We start from the raw sequence: 11,064 nt of genomic DNA on the forward strand, positions 1-11,064 counted from the left end.
AAAAAAAAAAAAAAACTATTTCGGTGGTGGGTACCGTGGGTTTCATATATAACGTTTTGTTTGTTTGTTTGTTTGTTTTCTTTTTTTAAATACTGTTTAAGTGGATTGAATAATTCGATTTAATTCAATTCAGCCTGAATTATTCGTGTTTTAAAATCAAATTAGTAAAAAGCGTGTTTTTTACCGAATTTTATTTTTAATTCGGATTCGGTCAGAATTTTTTATTTAATTCGGAAAATTTCTGTTGAGCCGAACAATTCGCAAATTATTCGGCCGAATTGTTAACTAGGCGTACCACCACCAGTCCACCCTCTCCCAAAGAAATATAGAGAATCTATTTTTAGGAATTGAATTACTAAATGAATTTCTTGTTCTATTTTGGCAATATTATGGTATTTTGTAATTTTTTTAGTGCCTTATAAGAAGTCTATAAATTATAATTAAAAAAGAAAAAAGAAAAAAGAAAAAAAGGGAGCAGGGGATAGGGGGTTGGGGGTGGGAGATTTAGTTTTCCTTCACCCATGGTGAGGGGAGAATCTCATAATCCACAAGATTTAATCTTTGATTCGACTGAGGGTATTTCAAACCTTCGACAATGGAAGGTCATAGATCAGCTGATATGCTAGTTGAACGAACATGAATGGCTGAGTTGAGATAGCCGGAATGAAAGAGAACGACCCAAACTCCAGCTCCGATTGCTATATCTATTCCGATGGCTTGTAGCGATTGAAGTGGCAAGGAGTTTGGAGGCAAAAAGAGAAGGAAAGGAAAAGGCCATTGAAGAATTGGCTCTGAAAGAGGCAATGCATCTTGAAGATGGCTTATTAGACTAGGGCAAGGCGGGTGACAAAAAATCGTCCTTTCTGGGAAACTATCCCTCATAACAGCTTCTAAATTTGGCCTTAAGGGGAGTATGGTGTGAAGAGTTCCTGAACCTAAATTAGTGAAGAGTTCCTGAACTAAATCAGATCATGTCTGAGATCACTTACAGAAGAAAAGAGAATATCAAAGAAAAGGCACAAATGCTGGTAATGGAAAGTTCTGTTGAGTCTTTTTACTCTGATAAGGCTGCTTCGGGTCTTCAGTTATCATGAAGACCTTCTATCTAAAGTGGTGCATCTAGCAGGAATTATCTCGTGTAATTCCCGTATCGAGTAAGCTCTATACTTTTTTATCTACTGCAAATATGCTCCTCAGAAGTTGATTGAAGAGAATGTGACATCCAGGAACAATGAAAAAATTTCTATTAAAAATAAACATCCTTTACATTAACTGGAAACTGTACACAAGCATCATTTCTGCTACGTAAGACTACAAAGAATATCACCAGTCCGCTTCCCCTAGGTCTAATTACAATATAAGAATCCACCACTACATAGAGTTATGACAAAATTGGGCAGACAGTAATCCTAGAGAACATATAGAGAATGATATAGTTGCGCTAAATGAATTTCTGCAGCTCTGAGTCAGGTTGGTGAAAGTAGCATGAGAATTGTGAAGACGACCGGGCAGTTTCAATAACTGGATCAAGGCTACGCTCTTAGCGTTAATGCTTGCAGCTAGGACACCTCGTCTTCTCCAGTGACACAACCCTGTCTAGCAACTCCTGTATGGTGTTAGAAGCATCCTACAATAAACAAGATGAATCTCATAAGATTCTGAGTAGGGAAGAATAACACAGCAAGCCACAAAGTGATTAGCATAGCGAATGCAAGGACGCCATTATACTCTTCAATCTCACCTTCAATTTTTCCCGCAATTTCTCTTCCTCGTTGTCTCGTCGGCACCTCTCTTCTGAAAATATATCAATCAGAGCTTCTTGCTCCCTGTTTGCCGCCTCAAGCTTTTGCTCTACCTCCTTAACCTGGCAAGAAATAGGCAAAAATATAAAGAACTGGGGATAAATAATAACAGTGAAGCATATACAAAACCAAAAACAACTCCACAAAGTGAGGATGGCCTCAACTCAACTCAACCAAGCCTTTTTCACAACTAAATGGTTTCACCTACTTCATTCATGACTGTCTTTTGTTCTCCATGTACCCCAATTACCATCAAGTTTTTTGTTAGTTAGCCAGCTTACTAAGTCTCTCTTAACTGCTCTAGCACCTTTCTATCCTTCCCTATTGTGTTTTTCAGGACCTTCAGACAAGGAGGACGACTGGTGGCGAGCTTGAGCAGGCTGGAACCCTACTGCCTGAATTGCAATGGTCCCTCCACTATTGCTACTACTATTGGTGGCTTAACTCCTCTTCAATGGAATTTTCAACTGGGGCATCTATCCTTGTTAAAGCTTCAATATATGGTACCTAGTTGCAAATCTGTGTCCCACCTAACATGTAAAGCCTTTGAACTAGGAAAGCATTATCAGCCATCATTTCCTGCACATAGTGTGTCTAGAAGTTCTTTATTTTCTTAAGTTCATTCTAATATTTGTGGATTTGTTGAAATATCGTATCGAGTTTCCTTCTATTTTTAAAGATTTTTATACTGAAATAAACACCCAATTTAATGCTTCTATTAAAGTTTTCCGATCTGATAATGCTCTAGAATATACTCAACGTGAAATTTCTAACTTTTGTTCGGCTAATGGTATACTTCATGAAATAAGTTGCTCTTATAACCCACAACAAAATGGGGTTGAGTGGAACAATAGACATTTACTGGAGATTGCTTGGACGACTCTCATGGTTCCATAGTTGTCACGGCATCCAGGCCCAAATCAAGGCGACACCAACAAGGAGACCAATGCATCTGCCTAGGTGACCAAGGTAACCGGATGCCTAGGCGACGCCTCGACAACTATGCATGATTCATATGAAACAGTTTTTGTGTGATGAGGTTCTCACCACGTGTTATTTGATCAACCAGATGCCCTCTTCTATTTTAGTTAACTGTTCACCTTTCTCTGTTATGTTTCCCAACAGTCTATATCAGAGAAAGTATACAACAGGGTATGGTGGCATACACTAGTAACCTAGTGTCCAAAGCCAAACTACCATTTTGGTTTTTTTTTTTTTAAATAATCTATAGGTTCAAATATGTATAGAGATGGTTAATTAGGGTTTACATGAAGTGTCGGGCCAAAATAACGCCATTTAACCAACCAAAATTTACAATCGAACATATTATATTTTGGTAGAATTTCGATTTGAACCTTGGTACAAGATATATGTAGGTATTGTCCTGGACAAGAAAAACTGAACAACTCTGTCAAGGTCGGTCTTTCTAATAAATGTTGTCAAGCTTATGGTTTAGGCTAATGTATGATGAGTATGGCCCCAACATTTCATGACACGAGACACGAGTCACAAGCCCATAAGGAAACGCCTCAAGATATTTCCTTTGATCCTCACCGGAAGAAGGAAACCTGACTAGCCTTTTAAGTTTTAATACAGTCAACACTGAGATTCCATAAGAACAAAATAAAAAAGAAAAGCAGAAAATGGCATTGTGGAAGGGTAACATAAAACTCACCTGAGCTTCTAGTGATTTACATCTGTCTCTTTCAAACTGTAAATCCCGTTCCATTTCTGTTAGCCTGCAAGAGGGGGGTAAAAAAGGCACAAGTTGAACAGCAATGATTGAGCTACAAAGCTTTGAATAAAGGATACATTCAACTGTAGTACTCCATTTTTTAGCAGACAGAAAGGAACCAACCTGGCATTTAATGTGCGGTTGTCTTCTCTCAACTGATTTACACTACCTGCACTGAAAGAAGAAGTGGCATGTCCATTTCCATTAAAAGCAGCATCAGCTACCTGCAGCAGTTAACGAAATGCCATCAGAACCCATATGCAAATTTTCATTTGCCCAATATTTATGCTACGCAACAACCCCATATGCACAAAAATAGACTGTCTTCTAGGCTGCTAGTAACAAATTTCAGTGATTGCATTTGAGAAGATAAAAAGCCATTTAGCTTACCTTGGACTGTGAACGAGTAGAAATTCGACCTCTCTCTCTGCTAGGTGTATGATGTCCCTCATTTTCACGATTCTCTGAGTACGAAGAAAGGGACTGTGTTGTATGAGAACCAGCCTTCAAGGATGATTTCTGGGCCAAGGATGCTTTATTATTGCTGTCATGTATGACTCCCTCAAGAGTAGTAGTTCGCATCTCACGGCCATCTTTCAAGGATGATTTCTGAGCCGAGGATGCCTTATTACTGCTGCCATGTATGACTTCCTTAAGAGGAGTACTTTGTATCTCATGGCCAGAACTATCATCAGCAGGAGATTTTTCAGGAGAACTTGATTGCTTTCCATGTTTTGAAAAGATTTTTGTTCCTTTGTCTCCCTTCCTGTAGATATCCCCATTCACAAGTTTCGGGTCCACCGCTTTAAAAGATCTTTCAGGCTCTTTGCTTCCAACAAGCTTATGATTTGAGTGTGACTTACTGGAATCTGCATTTGGAGTCCCTTTGCTTTGAGTGTGTCGAGACGATGATTGAGGAAGATAATCAGGCGAAGTCTCTGAAAGATCAGGATAATTAACAGAAGCGGAAACACAAGTAATATAAATAATTTGCAAGATTGCACCAGCATTGAACCTAATTTATGGGACTTCGGATAAATCCTGCACCATACAATGGTTGGCCATGGTCCAACATGCATCCTAGTAATGCAATGTAATTAACAAAAGGTTTCACTTGAGGGACAGTACAGCTGCCTATGTGCACTCAAGAACCATCAGAACAGACTATTAGACTGCGGTTGGATCTCTTTTTTACTATTGCCAGTTTCTGCTGAATGATCAATGGTTCACCGGGAAGAGTCAAAGTCTGACATTGGGCCAATTACTTGGATCATTTGGATCACTGATTGCTGGGACCAATCAGTTCAACACATGGTCCATTTTTTAAATAACTGATGCAGAGGCATGGTAGAATTTAATTTTCTAACAAGGTATTGAGTTAGGTACCTCTTGCTGCAGATTCATTTAAAAGTCTCTTATTACGCCTGGGGGCATAGCCTACTTGGTGGCAGAAGTTACACCTAATTCAACACATGAATAATAATTTATTAAATGATGAAAAATGAAGCTAAATGAAGCTAAGTACAAAAGGAGCAAAGTACAAACCAGTAGTCCTTTTGCATCTCTTTCAGTCGTGTCTCAAGTCTTGAAAGCACAGTAGTACGCTCAAACCCCTGCTTATCATGAGCTGGTTCAACAAAATTGGCTTCCAGAACACCTGTAGTAAAAAAAATTGCACAAGTTAGTTTGTGTCCAACAACAGAAGATACAGCTTTGCCAAGACAAAAATAAATAAATACCTATGACTCCCCGACCATCACTGCCAGCAGCATTCCAAACTCTCCAGAATGGCTAAAGAAAATAATACTTCATGTCAGAATAATTCACTAATTCTGAACACTATGTGCAAATTGTTAGACTAAAAAATTCAAAAAAGAAAGAAGAAGGTCCTGGAGATATTTTAACTACTAAACTCCGCCAGTGCTTTCAGAAAACCTGATGGTCCAAGCCCAGACAGAAAAAGGTGAAAAGTTAGGCATGCAACATAAACTTTTCTTTGTTATGTTGGCCATTCATTTGAGTCAGCAGCAGCATAGTTGTCACGATGTCTAGGCGACCCTAGGGTTGGAGGAGGGAAGAATTAAGGCAATACCTAGGAGCTGCCTAGGCGACCAAGAAGGATACCTGGATGACTAGGTGACGCCTTGATAATTATCGTCAGCAGGTACGATTAGAACATATTTTTCACTGGACAAAAAGTGACACCTCGATTGGGAAAATGTCAAATTTCTACGCCCACCTAAGCAGTATGCTCTACCATTTTAAAATGTAGTCGAACATATTTTTCACTGGACAAAAAGTGACACCTTCTCGATTGGAAAAATGTCAAATTTCTACGCCCACCTATGCAGTATGCTCTACCATTTTAAAATGTAGTCTTTTTAACAATTTTTCACAGCTATATGATGCCAAGTGGAAAAATCTATAGCAGGTATGCGGCTGAAGAGAAGAGGTAAACTCGGGAAACAAGTGGACCTTTTCAGGCCACATAAAGTTTCTTAGGGGCATTTATTCTTAAATGCTCATTTCTGGAAACTTCAAGGCAAAATTAGAGCAAGTTCTTCCAACACCCCCTCTCCCCCCCCCCCCCCCAAAAAAAAAAAAAAAAAAAAAACCAACTCCAACTCCTGTTTGTAGACATATTACAACCTCCATAGGGACCAAATCAAGAATGGAATTCGAAATTGAATACTTGAACAGTATGAAAAGAATAACATGATCATGCAAAACTAGTCTTTCTGATCAATTTCTGGCTTGAACACCAAAAAGTTCAAAGGACAAACCTTAATAAGTCGATTCTTGTGATAAACATTGAAACCTTGCACATCAATGTGTTCTTTCGCATCCTTAACAAACCCAATTTTCACAACTGCAACCATCTGATATCCACCAAGCAATCAGAGCATAAGACATCAATAATTAAACGCCATATCGAACAAAATGTAACTACAGGAAATATTACATTTGAATCCTTTGGAGCCCCATCAACAAGTTGCGGCCTGTATGTAACCTCTTGTCTTAACATCATATCATTCACTATGTTGTGATGCTCAACATCTTTCCCACGCAGAATGATTCTGAAGCCAGGCGGAAGTCTGAGATAGAGTATTGATGCATAACTCTGAAGACATTGAGATTTAAATGATATGATTGAAGCCCGAAAGAAATAAAAACATTGATAATCAATCATGTAGAAAGACGAGCAAAAGACTTCTACAATTAGATGCTGGAAACGGGGTGGGTGGGGCTTTGACAAGTATTACAAAATAAGCATGTTATCTTGATACATATGTATTCTCTATAATTAATGACTCAAGAATACTCTTCCCAAAAGACCAAATATATAGAACTTTTGGATTCCTGATGCAGGGAGACAACAAAAATCCTGCAGGTAATGGAACCATCAAAAACTATAATAGAATAGTCACAAGTCAAAGAAGAAAGAGAGAGAGAGAGAGAGAGAGAGAGAGAAGGGATTGCCCATGCTTAAACAACAGGTAAACTCAAAGTGCTTCATTCATATCTTAAATCTGAATAATATGATGGTTACAAGAGTATTTAAAGACTCAAACCAAGCATAATCCTAATCAAAATCTAAAACTGAGTTCGATTTTATCTTGGACTCGATCTCTACTTGCTAATAACAACTGTAACGATAAAGAACAATTGACAAATAAAAATCCTAAACAAAACAAACTCCTATATAAACCGGTTGAATTGACACCCATGTTTGGACCTGGTTCTTCTTGGGCCATATTGGACCAGCCCCGTAACTGCATCAGAGGAAAAGAATTCAACCAGGAAACTGGCACAGAAGCTTCAATATATTTGGTCGCTGATCAGAAAAACAAAAAGGGGGGGGAAATCCAGAAAGAAAATTGCAATAAGATGGGAAACAATGAACGTGCTAAGCAAGATATATAGAGACGACACAGCTCTACAGAGACACTGACATCTGACTTCCAAAATGAATGTGGTGACCAAGTTAGCCACAGTAGACCTAGTTCTACACTACTACCACATCAAAGAGACACCAACAAAAGAATTCAAATAAAACTATATGAAATAAGTTCCAGGATCAAAGAGAACGATAGAGGTGGCAATAGAAACACCAAAAGAAAAGTTTAAGCAAATAACTTACCCTCAATGAATGTCGATATGTCAGGAAATGCTTGGAGTTCGGGAAATGTTTTGCCATTTCTATCTTCTTCTCATCACGATTGACGCCTCTCATCTGAATGTCCTGTCATTTCAAACAAATCTATGATAAAGTTTAAAGAGAAAATTACACTTATTCCTACCTAAGCTTACAACAAACAAAACAATGAGTGCAGACAAATAAATAACCAATCAAATTTGTTAAGTTTGCTTTGGAAGAAGCAAATAAAACTAATGAAGACATACATGCTGATCAGTGTCAAAATCAAGTTCCAGCTCCCCTTGGTCATCCTCCCAGAGATTGAATATGATAATACGTGTCCCTTGATCTTTCATGTGATTAAACTGCATAAATAAAAATCTTTAAAAATGATTAAACAAGAAAGAGAGAGAAAACTACAGTAGAAATATAAAGATATGCTCCTTTTAGTGAAATGTATGGGATAGGCTTAACTAATATGAAATTACAATCCTCTCTACAGTCACATTTATTGAAACAGGACATCTTTAGTTTAACCAACACGTAGATGGAATTACCGTATTTGCCTCTTTTCATTAAAAATGGTCACACTACCATAATTTGCCAAAGACTCACAAAGGATTACAGTTAAAATAGCGAAGGGTCACATATGGCACACAAGCATTGCATCTACCTCCGTTTACACAATGTGCTAACACAAACTATTGGCATTACGGGTTATTGGGCCTAAACATCCAAATACACCTTTAGGCATTTTACAAACATCAACGACCAAATAAGCATTTACATTTTCACAGATTAGGAAGGATATTTTGATACAAATTGAAGCCAATAGAGTTAGCACATTTTTTTTTCAAATGTTCATGTGTGTACACAAGACACAAAACTACACATATTTAAGATTTTGTTCTTTTTGAAAAGTAGATATGCATAAATTTTGCACAAATGCTAACGATCAAATAAGAATTTACATTTTCAAAGAGATAAGGAAGGATATTTTGACAAAAAATTTCGAAAAATTGAGTTTAACAAATTATGCATAAATAGCAACCTTCTAAAATAGTAGGACTGGATCAAGTCCATTTAGGCTTCATTCATCTAAATTTTGAACATTATTGTAAGACATTATAATAAGGAGATGTTTCCAACAGAGTTAAAGTAGGATGGATGAAGTGGAGAGGGGCATCTGGGGTGTTGTGTGATCGACGTGTTCCTTTAAAGCTTAAGGAAAATTCTACAGGATGGTAGTAAGACCGGCTACGATATATGAGGCGGAATGTTGGGTAGTCAAGAAGTGCAACAGTGATAAGCTGAGCGTAGTTGAGATGAGGTTGTTGAGATGGATGTGTGGCAAAACTAGGAGAGAGATAGGCTAAGGAATGATCAGGTTAGAGATGATCTAGGTGTAGCCCCCTGATTCAAAACAAGCTCCAAGAATGTCATTTAAGGTGGTATGGACATGTCCAGCGGAGACCTAGGGATGCCCAGGTGAGAAGTGACCAGATCCAGATAGAAAGAGTAAAAAGAGAAAGGGATAGGGATAAGGCTAAGTTGTTGTTATTGTTGTACTATAACTTATAAGACATGCATTCCCGAATTATCTTGCAAACCCCAACAGCATAACAAATTCTCATCCTATATCCTAGAACCCATCACACCCATTCTATTTAGCATACATTCTGATTATCAAAAATACATAGACAATAACTAGTTACGCAGTCAGAAAACCAAAGGATTCCGTGATACTACTACAACAAAACATGATACTCCCTTTTCTGCGTAAAATTACTTGAATTTCTTTTTTCCTAAGTTATCCATCTTGAAGTCAATGTTCTGAAAACAAATAATCTTATATAGCCAATTTCATTTTGAGGAGCCAAGGTGGTTACACAATTTTATAACTAATCTCTCTTAGTTATAAGAGGGCCTGCTGAATAAGACTTTTCAAGAATTATACAATACTCCCTCCGTCCTGCAAAGATAGTCCTCCTTCCCTTCTTGGGCTATCCCAAATTGTTTGTCCATCACACTAATTCAGTAATAGATTGCATGTCAACCCTTGCATTCATTAACCAGCTTGAAAAGCATTTCATCTTAAAGAATGGAAGGATAATATTGGGAGACGAGTGCTTCAAATGCCTTAGCCACCCTTTCTTAAACTTGAGCTTCATTGCACCAAGCAAACACCCCCCCCAAAAAAAAAGGTGAGCTAATCCAAGGGGGCAATCATTGAAGGACAAAGGGAACAACAGACTGAGCACCATTATCAATGAACCCACCTGCAAACCCATATCCACCTTCCAAACTAGATCAGAAGGAGTTCATACACAGCATCTTATGGTGACATCTATTTCTGGCTGTAATCTGTAATCAGAAAGCCCTACATTCTCCCCCCCCCCAATATATATATATATATATATATCTGAAAAACCCTACATCTTCTACTGAGGATTTACTGCTAAAATTAGACCTCATACTTCCAGACAGTACAGCCATAACTTCTAAGTCCTCCGTCATTTACCAAAAAAAAAAAGTCCTCCGTCATAAAATCGTTTAATAATTTCAATATTTCATTAGAACAGTTTCCATCAACTTACAATTGCACCAGAACACATGAAATCTAGAGTAAAAATCCACCAATGAATGGCATGAATAAAAGAAAAATAAATGAAAAATGGACCAATCAAATGACCAGTGATCATTACAAACCTACTAAAGATAAAGGAGAATCACCTGCTTAAAAAGATCTGCTTCACTTGAATAAGGAGACCACTGTACTATAGTTTCCAAATTTTTATTCCAATCACCTGGAGATGATCTGGTCATCTTGGTCCAATCACGTCCTCCTTTCTCATAGTCAAGCTTCATTTCAATGCGAATATCCATGATCAACAGAATAAAGACTTTAGAAAAAGATTACCTAAAGCAATAAAAAAGAATCCAAATTCACATTGCAAAATAACTTTTTCAGACCACAGAATGGAAGCAGCAAATAAAGAAAGTCATCTTTTCATAGTACATTCTCTTCCAACTTGATTTCATCTCTTACACTATTAAAGTTTTAATACAGTTTTCACTCCATAGATCTGAAACATATAGCATTTCCACAAGATATCTACTGCATGCCAAGTTTGACTTGACATGCTTTTTTGGAGAAGTCTTACATGCTACAAAGGATTGCTTTATGCTAGATTACGGACAGGAGTATGAAAACATCATCCTTCTTGTTTTTTACAAGCTACAGGTCGTACACAAGTTATGAAAAAGGGCCCTCATATTTGTGGCCTTCGACCCCAATTATCAGGATCCACCAGGCATAACTTCATTACAACACTGATGCAGAAGCAGTTCTTTGGACCGGGCAAAATGAGAGCCCCGATCAAGAACTG

General features: G+C 37.7%; 1 protein-coding gene across 1 annotated transcript; it reads right to left on the bottom strand.

The window, feature by feature from the left end:
* Positions 1-1,221: 1,221 nt before the first annotated feature.
* LOC122075716 (protein MICRORCHIDIA 4-like) lies at positions 1,222-10,576 on the bottom strand. Its single transcript, XM_042640855.1, has 13 exons — positions 10,409-10,576; positions 7,942-8,040; positions 7,679-7,780; positions 6,500-6,658; positions 6,321-6,416; positions 5,277-5,328; positions 5,083-5,194; positions 4,924-4,997; positions 3,928-4,475; positions 3,661-3,761; positions 3,478-3,541; positions 1,742-1,864; positions 1,222-1,627 (listed from the first exon to the last, which is right to left on the bottom strand). The coding sequence occupies exons 1-13, from the start codon at positions 10,559-10,561 to the stop codon at positions 1,547-1,549; spliced, it is 1,764 nt and encodes a 587-aa protein (XP_042496789.1). The 5' UTR covers positions 10,562-10,576; the 3' UTR covers positions 1,222-1,546.
* Between the last annotated feature and the right edge of the window lie 488 nt (positions 10,577-11,064).

Source organism: Macadamia integrifolia, chromosome 4 (assembly GCF_013358625.1).
Source record: "Macadamia integrifolia cultivar HAES 741 chromosome 4, SCU_Mint_v3, whole genome shotgun sequence".
Classification (NCBI taxonomy): domain Eukaryota; kingdom Viridiplantae; phylum Streptophyta; class Magnoliopsida; order Proteales; family Proteaceae; genus Macadamia; species Macadamia integrifolia.

Excerpts from the sequence above, each read along its gene's own strand:
- LOC122075716 (XM_042640855.1), bottom strand. The coding sequence starts at position 10,561 with ATGGATATTCGCATTGAAATGAAGCTTGACTATGAGAAAGGAGGACGT. Across the intron at positions 3,762-3,927 it reads CTACTCGTTCACAGTCCAAG|GTAGCTGATGCTGCTTTTAA; the intron begins GTAAGCTAAATG and ends TAACTGCTGCAG. Across the intron at positions 3,542-3,660 it reads AACCGCACATTAAATGCCAG|GCTAACAGAAATGGAACGGG; the intron begins GTTGGTTCCTTT and ends CCCCTCTTGCAG.